The sequence below is a fragment of the Scomber japonicus genome, chromosome 9 (genome assembly GCF_027409825.1).
Source record: "Scomber japonicus isolate fScoJap1 chromosome 9, fScoJap1.pri, whole genome shotgun sequence".
Taxonomy (NCBI): Eukaryota; Metazoa; Chordata; class Actinopteri; order Scombriformes; family Scombridae; genus Scomber; species Scomber japonicus.
The window spans coordinates 15,182,324-15,202,249 of NC_070586.1; the positions used below are offsets into that span (position 1 = coordinate 15,182,324).

At 39.2% G+C, this 19,926-nt stretch overlaps 1 protein-coding gene across 1 annotated transcript; it reads right to left on the minus strand.

Moving 5' to 3' along the window:
* Positions 1-616: 616 nt before the first annotated feature.
* Positions 617-19,240, minus strand: si:dkey-178e17.1 (tricarboxylate transport protein B, mitochondrial). The gene is made up of 9 exons (XM_053325357.1): positions 18,944-19,240; positions 9,489-9,596; positions 7,551-7,650; positions 3,705-3,843; positions 3,138-3,222; positions 2,887-2,991; positions 2,053-2,168; positions 1,874-1,947; positions 617-1,482 (listed from the first exon to the last, which is right to left on the minus strand). Exons 1-9 carry the CDS (start codon positions 19,056-19,058, stop codon positions 1,368-1,370), a joined length of 957 nt encoding a protein of 318 aa, XP_053181332.1. The 5' UTR covers positions 19,059-19,240; the 3' UTR covers positions 617-1,367.
* Positions 19,241-19,926: the final 686 nt, after the last annotated feature.

The window sequence follows — 19,926 nt, forward strand, 5'->3', positions numbered from 1 at the left end:
AAAAACTAAAATCCATCATTATTTGAATACAATCATCACAGTGATATATGTGACTGTTTAAATGTCACTAGCGGTGACAAAAGGAAGAACGTCTGATAATCACAGATAAGCAAAAAGGCACGAGTGAGAAAATGTAAGTAAAACACAAACCCTGAATGACACGTGGCACTGGAAATGGATTTTAAACAAATATTGTAGGGAATGTATGTAGAAGACAGAATCACAGCTTTTGAAAACTGATTATAACGTAAACAGAAGACAAATAATCATCCGCTGACAGGATGTTAGGATAAAACTGCACTGCCTCCATCAAAGGGAAAAAGAGGTCTGAGTTTTTACTTTGTACGACGTAATGATGTTTGGTCATTTAGACTCACAGTGAAATACAGCAATTGAGTATTTTTCTAAACATCTTAAAACAACTTCACACCCAGATCTGATGACAGAATAAAACAATCTTTACACAAGTGGTACAAGTTTACAGTACACTGTCTCTCAACCATCTAGATGTTTAACATTCAACTTTCAATAAATATGTTGATAAAATAGCTCACAATATGAATAATAATAATAATAATAATAATAATCTCATGTGAATATCATTATGCTACTTTTGCATGTTCTTACTCTGAACACACTTTCATAGTTTTAATAAGTTTGGCTTTTGGCACAGGAATAAAATATACTTTATGATAAAACTATAGTGTTGATAGTAAGATAAATTAGAATCTAACTTGTATAAAAATAATCAGCATATTACAAATGTAAAATCAATGTATTAAAGGCTTAGTTATGGAAGTTACTGCAGTTTATATGACTGAAAACTGCAAAGTGCTGCGGTGTGGCTCTCCCTTGTTTTAAAAGAAGAGACAGAGAGCAGCACTAACTCAAGAAAATCCAGTATGACACCTGCATACAACAGTAAAACAGCTGTGAATGGGGCTATTTTTACAAAGTAGGTTTACAAAGAAAGTGAACCAGATATACTGAAAAAAAGGGCATTGAAATATCCCCAATGCTGTTCACCAGCAGTAAACATTAGGTTTGAACATATTTGAACCAATACACAGGTTTAGTTTCAATACAGACATCTTGAGTATAGTTATTTGGCTTTATCCAATTTAATCCCACTTTGTAAAATTGACCCTTGGTCTTGTCAGGTGTCTTAGTGCTGAGCAGCAACTTCCCAGATGTGGGCAACATTGAGCCTCTTTTCTTCGCTGTGGCCCCTGTCAATGAGCATCTTTGACTTCCTTTACCCCCTCAGCAGTTGGTTTTATGATAAAAGAATAGGTCGACTAAACTCAGATCTGTGTCCAAAGCAAAGGGAAGCTGGAAGCCGCTGCCATCTCTGTACATCCAGCTGTTCATTCCGTCTTCCAAACCACATTCAAGACCTTCACCACCTCTTCGTAGATGATGAAAACTATGGCCACGTCCAGACACACACGGCCCAGCCGAGGAACTGTTCCCTTATAGAAACTAGAGATGGACAGAGAGTGAGATGAGTGTCAGCATTTAGAAGAAGGGACATATATTAATGCCTAATCTATCTCCAGTGACAATCCGGTAAAGCATAGCCAGATCTAGACAATGAACCATCTTAAGAAACACAAAACATTATACACACAATGTATGAATGAATACATTGGACTAATTATTAAATTAGTTTTCTTAAAGTAAACGTTTGCGGCTGATTAAGTTCATGTGTCTTTTTTTTTTAGGATTAACCGAGGCCAATAAATGTTTCCCATTCCCTGTTTGAGCATAACTGGAAACACAATGGAGGCTCACCATGATAAAAATGTTTGTTTGAAACCAACATTATGAACCAAAATTAAACCCAAACTAAAGAAAATGAAGGTTTACTTACGCTGCCAAGCCTTCGTATCTCAGGATCTTAACAGCACAGTCCAGCGTGCTTTTATATTTATGTGCCTCCAGACCCTTCAGAACGAAAGACATCAATGTCAGTATGTGACAAAGTTCAGGACACCAGCAGGACACACAAAAAAGAACATGAACAGTGAACATGCACTTCTATGGATGTACCTGCATCCTTGTCTTGATGACATCTAATGGTGTGTTTCCAAACACGCTGGCTGCTCCAGCTATGGCTCCAAAGGCTCCAGTCACCAAAGGATTAATGGCTTTATTGGGGTTATCACCTGGTGAAAGGACAAAAGAGGAGAATCAGAAACAGTAACATGTATGAAAAGTCACAGGGTGAGAAGCTGGTGAAATCCTGCAGGCGGTTTGCAAACTCTTTGGACCTCAGATGATAGATGTATGTATCCAGACTCCACACAAATACTATATTCTATTTATCTTCATAGTATGCTGTGTCCCAATTGCACACTACATATCCATCTCTATGTGTAATGGGTTTCTCAGAAGGGCCTCTGCTTCCATTATTTTATTTTATTTATTTATTTATTTATTTGATGTGGACACTGCTCATGAAAATTAATGCACATCACAGAGTGCTTCTTTGAATGGGAATGATGCAGCTTCCTTTTATAGTACCTCTGATCATCTGAAGTGGAGGAGAAGCAGTTTTATGTAAAATCATATATATGTACATACATATAAGATTTTGATATTTTACTCATTTTCTGGGCTCAGGAGTTTATATTTATCTTAAATTTGTCAGCTGTGGATGCTGTCAGGCAAGTTCATGTGAAATTACAAGTGGTTTAAGTGGTTTTAGATTTTTTTTACGCTGTGCCCAGCTCTTAATTAAATTAAAATTCTAAACTAAATCTTTAGCATATTCTTTGTACACAAGATCTGAAGGAACTATTAGAATCAATCCAGAGACTCAGTCACTTATATATCTCTTATAATCATGAACAGACGAACACATCCAGCTTAATGTGTACTGACCTTTGTACCAATTCTTCAGAGAGGTCATCACATAGAATCGAATAGCCTGGTTGGACCCTTGTTTGAGGACGGTGGCAGTGAGACCTTGGTATGTCCCTCTCAAACCTGTTCAGACAGGAAGACAAAGGATATTTAACATTTAGTAAATAGCATCCTGTATTGATGGTACAATTACTGACACTATTTCCAGCTGCACTACCCTGTTTGACCAGTAGATGTCAGGTAAACTGTATGAATGCTACGGTTTTTACCTTGTGCTCTGATTATCTCTCTGACTCCGTGGTAGAAGCCCTTGTATTTGGGATTTGCTGAAGTCTGGTCATGAATGAATTTAACCTTCGAAGATAAAAAACAGGACAAGATTAAAATATTGCTTTACTTTAAAGATACAGTATGGTGAAATCACTTTCCTCAGAAAAGACTTTCTAAGGAAACTGATTTCAGAGTATGTGCAGGGTCGCTGTAATGGACCTTAACTGACATTTTCAAAAAGACAAATGTATGATTGACAGCAACTGCAATACACTAGTATACTGCTAATTAGTGATTATCAGACCAAATTTATGTTTTAATCAGTTTTACTCACAATCACTGGCTTAATAGTTAATTGTTATTTATATAAAAAACATCTTCATTTGTGTAAAAAAAAGAACAAATTGTCTTTCTTCTAAAATCAGTAGTGTATCCTCTTAATGTTTTATTTATTTAAAAAGATCTCAAATAGTAAGTATGATGGGGAGATGTTTCATGCCTATTTGTGCACTAAAAATCTAACTGGTGTAATTATGACTCTACCCACAGTGCAGTTTATAACATACCTTGACAGTTTCCATGGGACAGACCACCAAAACAGCCTCCAACACCCCGGCTCCGAGCCCACACAGCAGGCCTCTGGTGCTGTCCAGTCGACCATTCTCATCCTTTGCATGGTTGCTGAGAAACTCAAACACCCCAAACCTAAGAGGAACAAAACCAGCAGGGAATTATTATTCTGTCTTTGATGACTAAAGATGGGACAATTTTACAATGAATTTAAGTACATTCCTGAAAACAAGTCTATGTCACATTTTCAGGTGTTCGTCACGGCCAACCATTTTTGTTAAAAGCCATGAAACAAATATTCTTATCATTGTCCTTAATATTGCCAGCTGGAAGTGACATTTTAAAAGCTTTCAGCTCAGTACTGATTAATGCAGTAGTAAGTAAATAAATAAATTAAAAACTCATAAATGGGAATATTGCAGAGGAAGATAATGAGGGTTCTTGATAATGAGGTGCTTGTATTATGACATTAACTAAAAAGGGCCACATATAAGAAGATGATTGCGCAGCTCTTCATCAGCAGAAATCAGGAAGGTGAGGAAGATGTTTAAGTAGGCATAAAACCAGTTTCCTCTCCATGAAAATAAAAGCAATATGCACCTCAAGGCAAAAGAAAAAAATACAACTTCCAGGCGACTGAAATTTTTAATGCTGACAAACTGCTGGAAGTGCAGAATGTGCTTCCGGCTTTTATAATATTGTCCTGCATGTGTCCTCATTAAAGATGCACCAATAAACTCCTGTGTCTCAGTCAACCAGTGACCAGCAACAGCTGCCATGGAAGCCAGCCCAGAGAGAGAGAGAGAGAGATGTGGTGTCAGAGCGATGAGAAAATGTTGTGCCAGCGAGTCCTTTACAAGAAAGGTTATTTATAGATGGAATTGAATTGAAGGGGGGACGTTGCCCGGTACATTTAGCAAAAGGGGCGGGGGAGGACAGACACTTGCTCTTGATGAATGCTTTGTTTTCCTCTCTGGCTTTTCTCAGTCTGCCTAGACCGTTTACCTGCCGTCCTCGTGAGTCTAACGGAAGTCATTTCGTACCCCTCGGCTCATGTGAGTTTTCTTCTCTGTCTGCTTTTCTACTGCAAGATGTTCTCCTGCTAATTAACCCACCACATCTGCTCTCCCATCTCAGTCTCCACGCTGATTCTTTTGGTATTTGTTGTTTTTATTTTGAAAGACGGGCTCCGCACAATTAACTGCCTTCCACTGTCAAGCAGGAATAAACAACATATAAAATAGGAAGATGTACTTCCGTAAATCTTGCTTAGACTGCAAGGAGACACCAGCACACTTAATAACCTTGTGAAACAAACTCCATTCATTATAAGCTGCTGGAGGGATACGTATATGCTACTGCCAGGATTGCTCCTTTGCCAATTTACTCTCCTAAGTCCCCTTACCCATTTCACAAGTGGACTAAACTTTACAATTATAATATGACACATCTTGCTTTGGCTGACATCCACAGTCTGAGATGAGTCACTCTAGACAGCAGAGTGCTGCCCAATCTTCATTAGATGGTCTTTCTACAAGGTCAACTCTGCTGATGAGAAGAAGGAGGTGAAGGAGAGAGAGAAGATGAAATGGGGAGGGAATAGGGTACAAAAAAAGGGAGGAGAGAGGGATGCAGATGTGGATGAAGGGTTAAGGGGAGGAAAAGGTCAAGATGTCATGTCTGTTGCTCTTCCAGCTTTCTGACAACCCAACAGTAGACTTTATGGCGCATGATGGTGCACAGGCAATCAGTTAATGGGATGGGAGAGAAAGAAGGTTGGAGCGATAGGAAGGGGGAGGGGATGAAGAGATAGAGAGTAAGAAATGAACAGATCGAAAAATGGGCTCAGGGGAAGTGGTGGTCAGTGGAGAAGTGCCAAAGTGTTCTGTATAAATCTAATCTAACTGTCCTCATCTCAATTCATTTTAACCTCTCCACTTTTTTGGTTTGCAAGATGATGAGTAACAAGATAGGAAAGCAGAAAAAACATATTACTCTTCCTTATAAATTACCAAACAGGTTTACATCTTCACCCTCCAGAGAGTTTTCAATTAGAATAATAATTTGGTTGAAAATCATGCAAAATGTAATGATGGGTCAATTAACAGCAGCTTTGTTAGTTAAAAGGGGAACCACTGCCCTAAATAACTGAAACAAAAACATTTATAGACCTGCAACAATACATTTTTCTGTCAATCAACTAATTAAAACATTAGTTGAAAATGTATTGCCAACTATATTTTAACTACTTATTAGGAAAAAGTTCAAATTCTCTAAATATATTCTGGTTTATTTAGTGTTATATGAAAATGAACTCAATGTCTTTGGGTTATAGACTAGTTGGTTATGGTCACCACAAAGATATTTGAGGAAGTCACCTTGGATTAGAACCTTGGAAAATGTGATTTTTGGGCATTTTTGGACATTTTATGGACAAAGCACCTGATCAATTCATCAAGAAAACAATTGAAAGATGAATGGATGATATGATCATGAAAAGTAGTTGCACTACTAAATGTATATAACCTTCCCACAGAAGATTATATTATTATATCCAATGTATACTAGACTCTTCTATATCTAAATACAATATAGTCACATGACAACAGCAGAAGGAGGCCTCAACCTCTCAGTGAAAACCTGCCTTAGAGTAGAAACAAAACCTCTATGACTCGCTCTGGAAAGGGTGCTGAAGACTGACTGACTCATATGCACACATGCACACACGCACGCACGCACACACACACACACACACACACACACACACACACACACACACACACACACACACACACACACATACACACATCCACTGACAGAGTACCAACACAAGTCTCCCTCTCTATATCGCTATTGAGACCCTGCCTGAATTTGAGTGGCATATTTGCTCCGCCTGGCTAGGCCTGTCTCTCCATTGTACAGACAGGTTCAACCCTCCAGCATCAAACACACACACACACACACACACACACACACACACACACACACACACACACACACACACACACACACAAACACAAACACACAGAGAAAGAAAGAAAGATAAAGGGAGATAAGAAATAAAGAAAGGGAGACCAAAAATGGGTGACAACCAAAGCATGTGCCTGTGTGTGTGTGTGTGTGTGTGTGTGTGTGTGTGTGTGTGTGTGTGTGTGTGTGTGTGTGTGTCTGTAGATAAATGTCATTGCTGTAAAAGAATAACATAATTATACTGGCAGGCAGTGTGGCATTTATGCTGTGCATTGTGGGTAATGGACCGGCATAATTGGAGTGTGTGAGTTAGTGGTTCCAGGTAAGAGCTAGTGTTCATTTTACTCCAGCTGTTTTGTTGCACATAACCACAGTCTGTATTATAACAGGCTGTAATGAAATAAATCTATTTACTTGCACTTGTTAGTCCAACATTTAGCAGTTTTGAGTTGTTTCCTGAAGTCCAAATGATTGAAAATGAAATATCTTCTATATTTATGTTTAAAGTCAGTACAATACATGAACATAATTGTGTCAGCTCTGCTCTGCAACTACAAATAGCTAAGCAATTATTTGTTTCAATGGTCCAAGGTTACACACAGATAAGTCCTTACATCACCTAAAATTGATCTGTCATGGAGAAATACTGAAGAGCTACCTAGAAAAAAAAGGGATCACTACAAAGATGAGTTTTAATTTTGTGCATTTTATATAGTAATCTCTTTTTTTAAATTTCTAACAGTGTAGCAAGTAATTTAAGTTCATTTTACATTTCAAATCATTTTTTACTTTTACCTATGATGACATATCCTTGCTAATTTGACCTCTGCTGAACTTCCACTTAAATATTTAACACTCTTTTATTCACACACCTGACTGCAGATTTGGGTATAGATCCATAAAGTAGCGAGCTCAGTCCTCTGTACAGTCCTCTGACACCATGACCCTGCACCGTCTGTCGCACACAGTCACCTAGAAGACGACACACAGACACACATACAATTCAGTATATTGCAGTATTCAATACTTTTATATTACTGTAAAGCTGCAGTGACAAAGATCGTAAAACAAATAATGTAAAGAGCACCGCTGCTATACAGGCATATGTCTTTTCAGCAGGATGCTGAGTGCAGTGCAGCTGTTTTAAGCCCTGTCTTGATATGATGAGAACACACCTGAAACATCTGTCCTTTATTTCTGATGCACTGCCAGTTGCAAAAAAACTGAAGGTGCAAATGTTTACGTGGATGACAAACAAAAAACACATATTGCTGATCTCCTCAAACCTTGGTGTATTCCTTTAATCTTGATTTTTCTCTTTGAAACATCAGTCCAGTAAATCATGTCCTGTTTGCCAGCCAAAAGCACAACTGAGCAGAAAAAGCAACAGCTGTCTTGAGCACTCATTAGCATGATATCCAATCCTCAGAGCTGCAGCCAACTTTAACAGATCCTGTGTTTGTGTGTGTGCTTGGGAACACTGGTATGCGTGGAGGTGCATGTGTGCACTGGTCTGTTCTAAGTCATATAAACAAGCACAGTGACAGCCTGCCAGAATCTCCAATGTACCTGGGGATGATGGGTAATTGGATAATGAGCTCCTGAGAGAGGCAAAGAGACAGGATGACGAACATAGATAGATAGAGAGACAGAGACAGACAGATAGATAAATAGATAGAGGGGGGGGGGTGATAATAAATGATATCCTTACATCAGCTTACAACTAGATTTTGTGAGTTATGTTTATATACTGCTTAAAAATTGTGTCAACAAAAATGTATAATTTGTATGAGTTTATATTATTTTATATTATTATAGCATCCTGAGGTGTCTGATGTTTTCAGCAATGTGTCCAATGTTCCCTGGTCCTTTTGTTGTTATACAGTTAGGCTCTAAGAGAAAATGTAGGTGGACCATGAGTGATGATCTCTATACAATAGTACACTCAGGCCCTGTTCACACCTGGCATTAAAATGTGTCTTGGGTGACCTGATCACAAGTGGGCAGCTCTAAGTACAGGTTTGAATGCACCCAAGATGCATTAAGAACACATTGGGATCTGTTCGCTCAGACCACAGTCAGAGGTGGTCTGGGCCACATATGCCCACATTCTTTTTACAGTAAAGTGGTAGTAAGATGAGTGTGTCATGTAGATACTGCAAGTTTGCATGAAGACCTACTTTTGTTTTCACACCAACGGCATCATATTAAAATGAAAAACAACAAGAAGAAGCCAACAATTAAAATGCATTCTTGTGGCTGGAGAACACGAAACACACTGTCTGATTTCCATTTGGGAAGAGTTTGCAATTGTCTTCTTCTTCTTTTAATTCCTGGTAGACTAGGCACAGGAAGTGCATTGCTGCCTCCTGTTAGTGAAAAACAACAACACATTTGGTCTGGCAAACAGAAATGTTTATTTGCATGTAGAGCAGGGAAGTGATAACCAATGAGTATGTTGACGCCGTCTAATACCAGGTGTGAACTGGCGTGCTTAGAGCTGTCCACTTGTTATTGGATCTCCTAAGATACATGCTAATGAAGGTGTGAACAGGAACTCATGGGTATATTATTGTCACCAATTCCTGTTAGTTCAGGTATTGGTAGCAATAAACCTTCAGTCTTCTTTTTGTCCAATGTCAGGACGCTGAACTGAATTGCTCTAAAGAACCAACTCTAGTTAATTGGTTTGCCATGACTTAACAGTCAAATGAATGGAAACATGTCGATTTCACTAATATTTCACTAATTTCTTAAATAATTTGAGTCAAGGTCCATCAAAACTACTCTTTCATACATGTCATGCTCACCTATTCCTCTGTATTTTGGTGGGTTGGCCTTCTCATCCAGCTGTAGCTGAGTCTTGACATACTCTGTAGGGAAGGTGATGCAGATCTCTATGCCACCTGCAATTCCACCTGGAAACAGAAATCAGAAGATGTTTAATACAAAGAACATAAAAATATGCACCCATGAAACCTGAACTTATAAAATAGTGAGTGGTGAAAAATGAAACATTCACACTGGTCAGGCAGCTTTGTTGACTTCCTTACTAAACATAGCATACCATGTGTGTCTAACTGCAGCCTTACCACAACTGATTCAGTGCCACATTCCCCTATGAATTACAAGGCGGTACCATTACATCATGGATCATTACAGTGACTCCACAAATGGCTTCAACTCCATAAACATTAAAAGCACTGCGGCCGAGGGTAGAAGAGTAACGAGCTGCGCACAGATGAATCAACTGCTGCCACAACTAAACTACACAGCGACTTTACTGTCTGAGGAACGAACAGTCAACACAAGAGAAGGTTCTGTGAGGAAATCTTGCTACCTGTGAAATGTGGAGCTAATTTCTACACTATGTGTTCAGCGTATGATTTCAAAAAGGAAAATATACAGAAGGAAAATCAATGAATGAATGTGTGACTGACTGCTGCAGGGTTCAGTCGATGAGTTGAGTAGATGAGGACAAATGTCCAAAAGCGAGGCTAATGCACAATACAGATGAGTCATGAGGGGAGACTGGAGGATGCAGAGAAGGCTGACATTAATTAAATTATCTGCCTGCAGGGAGGGGCTCCATTACCCAGGCCAAGACCCTCCATTAACTCAATGACACACACACACACACACGCAGTGTAAAGAAACAAAAGAAATGTCTGGCCAAATCTAAAATAATTCTTCTGGTCTATTATGAAGAACATTTTAATGTACACAATGTGTGTTTGTGCCAAGTCAGGAAATGGGAAGTCAAAAATTGAAAAGTCTTTCTTTTGTCCCAAACTGGTCCAACGAGAAGTGTCTTCAACAGGAAGTGGTTGTAAATTGGGTTTCTGGGAATTTCCAGCTGTGACCAGATGATAATATTTATATTTAATGAAGCAAAGACATTTTTCTCCACACATGTAGCTGAGAAGCAAAAAGTTTTACTTAAAAATGTTTCCAATGCATTACGTAGAATGTGAAAAAACTGGTGTGATAAAGCATCGTTTAAATCACTAACAAAGCATACCTTTTTATTTATAGTAAAATTAGATAAACCAGGTGAAGATTGTTAAAGCTGTATTATTTGATATTATCTCACAGACCAAATTCACCATTTCTCAACCACTGGCAAAGTCTATTATTGAGTTCTTAAATCAAATTTTCTTTAAATATCACAATAAAGTTATTTCAACAAGCAACAAGCAACTTACATTGTTTCAAGATACTGACTCATTTTGAAATGCTAAATATGAGATTAGACATCTAAATCGTCTCAACACCACAGCCCCAGTTCAGCAGTGTTTCTCCTATAAACATGCACATGTGTCATTAAGCTCTTGTTTGCCCAGTTTGACACTTCTCATGTCACAGCTGCCGACACAACCTTTATCACTGCAGCACCTAGAAGCACGGTCCCTACTTGAGATACAGTCATATATTTAACCCATGGCATACGTTAGACAACTTAAACGTAGTCAGCAAAATACCAAAAAGCTCCATACATACTTAAAGGGGACGCATTATGCACATCAATATTTTTATTCTGGGGCTCTACTGAATATCTTTGCATGATTTAGACCTTTAAAAAATGTATATTTATCTTATACTGACCCTTTATGTAGCCCCTCAGTTCAGCCTCTGTCTGAAACAGTATGTTTTAGCTGCAGCCCTCCTCCCCATGAATCTACTCTGTTATTATCGGTTAGATTCTGTGAGCTGCCTCTCAGCAGGCTTCCAGCAGCTCCAGAGGCTACATAAACCTACGTTCTCCTTTACTCAAAATCCAATCCAAAATGTGCAAGTGGACAATGACTACAGTCCGTTTGCGGGCATGCACAAAAAGTCTGACGTCAGCAATTTTTAATTTACATTAACCTCACTTTAAGTTTTGGAATACTGACCATGTTATGTCCAATTTAACATACAAAACATTAGAAACCAATTTTGGTGTCTAAAATCCTAAAAAGCATCTGAAACATCTGCTTCTCTCCACTTAAATCTCCTTCACTGTGAGTGGGTGATTAAATAAAGGAAATTGGTAAGTTAAAATAGCTTTAGTGGCTGAACCACAACTTAATATACTAATTTATCCGTCACTCCATATCATTGCATTTTACCAAATTTCTAATATTGAAATATTGTATTTTAAATGTAAATCAATGCTAAATTCAATGTTAGAGCAAAATGCAGCCTTAGATTTAAACACTGAGAACGTATATTTTTGGAAAGTTTTATTACATTTTCGTCTTTTATTTATACTATTTTTATCAGATGATACACATTATTTTGAGTTTTTCACTGAGTATATTTCATGAATTAGATTCACCTAATAAGCACACTTAGTAAAGAGTAACTAAACTGAATCATGACGTTCATGTGACCACACACACACAGAGTTTAAGTGTCAAACATGTAAAAACTAATTCCTGTAATCCTGTTGGGAGAAGTGAGTAAACGTGGCCTCCTGAGACATAACAGAAATCACATGAGTTTTACAACCCTGCCCTCAATGGTGATCTGGGTTCAGTGGGTCAGTTTGTCTCAGGGTAGGAGGAAACAATAAACCTCATTCATAAATTTTCAGTTGAGATGAAGCTGCGTGTGAAAACCAACCAGCAGCCACTCAGACGCAGCGAGTCAGCGACAGATACAAACACAGCACACATGATCAATCCTCATCAGACTCACAGCGCCTGTGAAGGAAATGAAGCTTGTTTGTCTTCTAGTCCATTTTACAGCAGCACATACACACACACACACACACGTTCGCTCAAACATTTACAGATGACACCACTAAATGACTCCAGTAGAGCTGGCAAATGTGGGTTATAGGAGCAAAATGGCCATTAATCTTTATCTTCACAAGCTCGCTCTCCTCTCTTGTTCTTAATTTTTCTTTCAGTAGCACCTTTCTTCCTCCCTCCTCAACCCCCCCAACTACTCCTCTCCACACTGTCATAAAATCAATGTATCCACATAGATCGCTGACACTTACTATTACATGGACAAGAAAGTGAACTGGCATTGGAGTGATATTCAGAGTGAAAAACAGTGTAGTGCCTGATATAAAACTGCCTCCCTACAAACATGTACTGTGATGTACTGTGTAAAAAGTAACAGTCTCACTCACTGACCAGAAAGTAAATTTTATCATTTAATCAATATACTTCATGCTGCTACCACAAAGTGTATACATTTCAAGGCCAAAACTGTGTGGACACCTAGCTGCAGGGATTTGCCCCCCAGCATTAGGGAGTTCTGGTTGATGTTGGATGATTCGGCCTTGCTCGCAGTCTGCATTCAAATGAATCCAAAAGCTGTTGGATGGGTTGAGATCAGGTTCTTCTACGCCAAAATGGGAAAACCATGTCTTTAGCTGGCTCTGTGCATGGATGCCTAATCATGTTGAAACAGAAGAGGGTGTTTTTCAAATTTTGCCACAAAGTTGGAAGCATGCTATTTTCAAAACTATAATTCTCTTCTGTTGCATCAAGATTTCACTTAATTATGGGGTCAAACCAAACCATGAAAAACAGCTACAATGGGATAAGTGTGCGGACAAGGATGTTCACTAGTGCTGCAACTAACATTAGTTTTGATTATATATTGGTCAGCCAATTATTTACTCAATGAAGCAATTAAAACCCAAAGGAGGCATCTTCAAATTGCTTTTTTTCCCAACGAACAGTCCAAACCCAAAGACATTCAGTTTACTATCACAGAAAGAGCTGCAAATGATAAGTCACAGAAAATCATACACCAACTACTACTGAATGTGCACATTCACACACATTCATGATTGCAAGACACACAGAAGTACAGCCACTCATTTTCCCATACAGTGGCACAGAGGAAGCCAGGGGAGCAGGCAGTCAGCCAGCTGACAGGGAGGAACAGTTTCTGAAATCCTGTCCTGCCTCCTTCAGTGACTCTAATTAGCATCCAACACATCTGGTCCACTAAGAAACTTCCTTTTTTAAACAGAACTGCCACTCTAGCATATATTTTGGATATGACAGTTTCTAAATACATTTGAAACTCAATTTCTTTCAAAATATTGTGTTTTTAGACAGTTTGTTGCCTCGTTAAGTCCTGTGTATATTTATAAGCACTGCTGCTGTAGACCCATTTTTTATTTTGAGTGCTGCCATTTTTGACTACATTAAACTTAGACAATAAAACCCAAACAGTCAGAAATGTGTTTCCATGTGTGTATGCTTGTGTGCGTGTGAAAATTAATAAGTAGTTATGCAGCAGAACCTATCTGTTATTCATCCAGATGTTCTTTATTTAGACTATTATCTTACTTTAATTCTCTGGAGGGATGAGAGAAGTGGGGAAAATCTGAGGGAAAGATGTTATTATGTCCACATCTCCAGTCCAAACATAGCCAGAGGACTGATGTACTTCAAACGAGGTGTCCTATTAATAGACACGTAATATTTCTGTTTGCCTCACGCGAAAGATAAAAAAGAATTATTCATCTGACGTCTGGCCTTTTAGGCTTCCTCTGTCCTGAACAGCAGTCCCCAATGCTACACTGATGCTTAATTACAGGAGGGATGTTGATTAATTTTACATGGGATCTGCTTTAACTGCTTATGAGCCTGGAGCATGCAAATTATACAAAGATTTACATGATCAGGACAACTACGTTCAAGCTGTTTTGACAGTGTGTACAGTTGTCGACAAGCCTGATCACACTTCAAGGGCCAAAAAAAAATGTGTTTCATTGCTTCAATTCACATACCTGGTTGATCGATAACCTAACTGGATTGAACTGTTGATTATACTGGTAAATTAACTTGCAGAAGCTTGTAATCCAGTTTTCTTCATTTCGATCACAGAGAATTGTCACTCCAAACCTCTGATCTACGCAGCTTTGAAGCAACGTTCAGTTCATTTTTTTTGGTTTTCTGGCCCACAATTTTACTCTTTTGGCTCTCTCTCACTCTCTCAAAAGCCACAGGTCTACCTAGCAGGCAAAGAGCTAAAGAGCAAGATATTTCCCTCTGGAGTTAGTAGAGAGCAAAACAACCCTGTTGCTCATCTCATGGTAAGAAAAGTGTTTTGGCAAACATCTTTCATGTTTTGGATGTACCAATAAGGCACTTGTTTGAAAATGGATTACCACGCAGTGATTACATAACTTTGATAAATGATGATGGCAGCTAATTGTTCACTGAGATGGATCACCTATACTGAGCAAGTTTATCAAGATGATCAATCTAAAGACTTTCAGAGTGCTTTAGAAAAGGTTTTTTTTCAATATTACGTCATTTATAATTACTGCTATTATAATACATGCTAAATCATCACAGTGGATCATTCATGAACCTCTAAGACTAATGTTAAAAACGGGTGTCTGTACTGAGGTGTCTGTTCTATATTATGAATTCCTGCACTAATTTCTACATTGCCCTGAGTTTGTGTGTCTGTGAAGGCGGCATCTAGCTGACAAGCTGTTACGATGGGGTTGGTTGGGGGATGAACAGGGAACTGCACTGTGATTTATTATCTCGCCTCCTGGTAATCGGGGTCTGTGAGAAGCAGAACAGCGAAGGGGAGTGGACAGTGTGCGTTGCCTGTGACGCAAGGCAACAGGGAGTCAGCGCACACTTTTGATGAGCCCTCTGAGCCTGAGAGATGACAGCCACTCAGAAAACCTAACTGGCTGCCCTGAGGCGGGAGAGAGAGTGAAGGGAGGGAAGGAAAAGGAGGCAAAGAGAGCAGAAAAAGTCACATAAAACAACCTTTGTCTCAGTGGAAATTGCAATTTATCAGGAAATCAAGTTATGAAAGAAACTTTCTCTTGCTCTCCATCCCTGACCCTCCTGAGGAGACTGGTTTTAACAGAAAGCTACACCAGTGCATGAATGCACGACAGTCAGTGAATCAGGACCCATCTATCCCGCTCTCTCTCCCCCTCAGGCCTTGCACAGATAAAACTCGACCTCTTTCCATGTCTCAACTTCAATGGCTTCATCACTAGTGGCTGCCAAGAGAAGACTTGAGCTGACCAATGGGAGCAAAAAGAGCTCGCAGACTTCTAAAAGCTTTACAAATGTACAACGTGCACCCCTCCTCCCCAACCACGTCTATGTGGGCTCTCTAATGCATTAAGCTTTGACCTTCTACTTCTTGCTTTGTCTACTTAGAGCCTTCAGGCATGTACAAGTGATTCTCTCCCTCCACACAGACATACTGCTAACCATAACAGATAAATCTGAAGTAGCATTAGCATGTCAAAACACTGGCAGAGGTGTCAATTGGATTTATTATCCGTCACAGCTGAGTGAGAAGATGTTTTTTTTTATATCCTGACACTGTAAAGCATCAGCTGTGGTTTTTGACTGATAATATCTCAGGTCAATGAGGGTAGTTCATCTATCGCTGAGTCATGCCAGAAAAGCTCTGAAATATGTGCTTTCACCAGACTACACATACTGACCCACGTGTTCATTTCCAAACCTTTGAAAGACAGTGAGAAATCAATGTTTCCTTGTCAGAAAGACAGAGAGGATGCAATCACACCACGGTTGCAAAACGGGACAGACAGGCTCAAGACCAGCTCAACGGCACAGTGGGGGAAACAGGGAGCAACATGGGGCCATATCCAGTCAATCAAGCTGCCTGGGACTGACGGGGGAGGGGAAAGGTCTCACCATAGGCACACTTCCAGTCCTCAGCAGCTGATAGGACGGCTTGACTCAGGAGAGGAGTTTTTTTTTCTCATTCACACTGCTCACCACAAAATCATAAACTCTGCTTCTTGAATAAACTTTGCGTAAGAATCAGAGGGTCTGTGACCATTGTAATGACTGAGTGACATGAGCACATTTCATTTTAACGTAAGAATGAATAAAAGGGAAAAGGAGTTGTATCAAAGAAATACTGTTTAAACTGTCCATCACTGTTTAAATGATTTTTAATACAGTTAGAAAAGCCAAAAGTTACACTCAAATGTCTTTTTTGTTTGACTTTTTTTGTTACACATTATTTCTGCCAATGTTTTGTTATCTAGTTTGCTTGTACCTTGTAGCATGTAACCCTGATCTCAATAATCTGAATTTGAATTTATCATTAGATCAAAAGGTGTTAAACCACAGATTTTTACAGCTTTTTAAATCATCAACATTAGAGCAGCACTGATAACCCAATTAATGGATTAGTCTATTAATAGAACATCAATTGCCAACTATTTTTATAATTGATTCATCGTTTTGAGGGTTAGGGTTTGGTTTTTTTTAAATGATGGAATTCAGTGATTCAAGCTTCATAAAAGTAAATATTGTCTGAGTCTTTGGTCCTCTGTGATATTAAACTGAAAATGTTTAGGTTGTCGACTGCTGGTCGGAACAAAACAAGACATTTTAGGTTGTATCTTGGGCTTTCTGAAACTTTTTAAAAATCATTTTCTGACTTTTTAAAGATTAAGTGACTTAACAAGAAAATAATAATTATAATAATAACAGATTAATCGATAATGAAATTTTGTCAGTTGCAGCCCTTATTTATATTAAATAATATAACAACCTGCTTTCATTCGTGCAAACACTTATTAAATCCTTCACTTGGCATTCATGCAAACAGTTAATTTTCAATCTTCAATCAAAAGGAATTCATCCAAAACACTGAAATATTCAGCATGAAACTGCCAGAGCACAAGGCTGAAATCAGCAGCATGCTGCCAAATCTCAGCATGTTACCTCAATACAGAAGCACCTCCAAGAGCCTCTCAAATCACCTAGAGCTGCTGCCCCCTGATCATCAACACATGAGGGGGTCGAACAGTCGCAGAGGAGGGCAGGAACCTCAGCAGGGATAAACCCACGAATCACAGGAATGGTTAAAATAAGCATGACTGAAATAGTGTTGTGATAAGTCAATCAATCAGTCAGTGTGTTATAATGTCTCAGTCATTTGTCAAGTAAAAATACCAAACTGGTGCTGGTCACAGCATGAAGGCAAAGATGTGTTTGGTTTCATATCAACATAAAATAAATTGTTGTTTTGGGTTAAAGATCAGACTTAGCAGATTGTTTTACTCTGGTCATTTATGAGAGGCATTTTTCATTATTTTTCACCATTTTATTGACTTCATATCCTAAAACAGATCAAATCATGAACAGATGGATTTTGCCTGTTCATCATGGAAATTTTAAGCCAACTTGTACAAGAAGCGATTAAAGAAAACTGGAAATTTAACAATTCCATGACCACTGGGTTGATGAGGATCATGTGATGTGACCAAAAGCTCAATAAAAGCTACTGAACTGATCTAATAGTGCAACTGGTTTCTCAACTGCTGCATCCTAGGTCAAAATGAACTTTGAGCATTGATGTTGAAGGTGCATCTCGTGTTCAGATCACCATCACACATTAGCTGAGACCTTTTTGTGAGTGTCCTCTACCTTGCTGCATACATCACCCCACTCTAATAGCATTATGTGAAGTGCACTTGAGAGTGATCTTTAGATTAGATGGATGAAATCACATCAGTGTAGCAGCTAAAGATCTGACATGACAAAACAGTAGCGCAGAAGAAGAAAACACTGCTTTCATTGAGCTGTGGAGGCCTTTTTTTGCATTTTGCTTGAAGGGTAACAGGGTCAAACATAGATTGAGAATAAGTGGCATCAGATGGAAAATGTAATAACTCTTAATACCTTGTTCACCAGCTTGATGTCTATGTTTAGAAACTGAAATGACAGCTCTCACACAACTCCACAAATCCAAGTCTCTCTCTCTTTCTCTCAGAAGCTTAAAACGAAACATGTCATTTGAAAGAGAAAGGCTCTGATTAGGTTTCACCCTTGCAGCAAAACAAAAATAACACAATGCTATAAAGCGAATATAACTTATTATATGCAGCAGCGATCTTGTTTTTTATGTTTTGGATTAAAGTAGTCTATATGGCTCAGTGTAATTTATGGAGTTATAAACGATATTTACCTATTCTTAGCCTGTTTGTAGGCACATTATGAAATTTCGACATGTTCTTAAACTGCAGGCTATAGACTGGACCTAACAGTATCTTCCCCATTATAATGTGATACCAGGAAGTTTCCATCAGCGTGTAAGGTTTTTATCTTTAACACTATCTGTTATTAGTACACTTCTTCGCTCCGCTGCGCACCACACACACACGCTAGACAAAGTATCTAAGACATTAATAGCGCTTTATTCTACTGCCACACCAAACCACTGTTCCTCAGAGACATTTTGACCAACTCTGACTCTTCCGTGAGACCAATAGTGATGAACTTACCTGCCAGGATCGCCTTTCCCGGGTGAGTTAATTTCGCTTTCCCCGCCGGCGCCGCTGCAGCAGCCAGACAGCGCGGTCTGTGAAACGGGCTGATAAATGTGCCTTTTCCCTGCATTGTTTCCAGAAAACACACACACACACTAAAAAAAATCTACGCTGAGCTCTTTTTAAATGTCGTGAGCTTTTATCTTAAAAGTGGTTCAGTTTGCAGTTTTGTTTTTTCAAGTCGACTGGAGCGCGCAACACATGGAGAGCCTCCGTCTGGTGCGCTTTCCTGGATGCAGGTGATCTCAGATGCGTCTGGCGGACCTCTCTGTGGACAGTGGGCGTATACTGGGACTGTCAAGGAAGTTGGGATCCTCTTAATTCAATGAGCTGTTATTTGTAACCATGGCAACTCTATCACGACAGTAGTGCGTAATAGTGCAAAGCAAACCGGAAGCGAGAAACGGCGGACAAATAGGTGTATCCGTATCCTGCTGCTGCGTGGGGACTTTGTAATTTCACCTCAAGGCGGGTGAACTGAAGCAACCCTCGGAGTGTGTGGTGTGATATGTAGGAGGCAAGCTGGCTGTTTATATGAGCGCAGGGTGAGAGGAGACCGGTGGCCACTTCTGTACCACAACAGAAGAAGGGCGGGGCGCAGCGTCTCTCTCTCTCTCTCTCTCTCTCTCTCTCTCTCTCCTCACTGTCTGGTTTATCATATGAAAGCATCTCTGCGAGGAAGAATAAAACCGGATTGCCCTGTTATTAAATCTTTCACCGCCACAACCTTAAACATTCCCCTGAGCAGTAAGCAGTAATCTGTCAGCCACACCCTTCCCAAACAAAGAGGCTGCAGCTCTCATTGGGACTGAAACCATCAATCAGGTCTGGGCTGCTTGGTGATCAAAAATGTCAGCCTGGCTCTAGTAAAAGTATGAAAATAAACGTGAGGCTGAAAATATGTTGCATAATGTTAAGAGCTGTAGAAGTCTCCACCC

What these genes read in the sequence shown, in the direction of transcription:
- si:dkey-178e17.1 (XM_053325357.1), bottom strand. Translation starts at nt 19,058, where the DNA reads ATGCAGGGAAAAGGCACATTTATCAGCCCGTTTCACAGACCGCGCTGT. An exon ending in GTCCCATGGAAACTGTCAAG is followed by an intron (nt 3,223 to 3,704) that starts GTATGTTATAAA and finishes TTATCTTCGAAG; the next exon opens with GTTAAATTCATTCATGACCA. An exon ending in AGAGATAATCAGAGCACAAG is followed by an intron (nt 2,992 to 3,137) that starts GTAAAAACCGTA and finishes CTGTCTGAACAG; the next exon opens with GTTTGAGAGGGACATACCAA.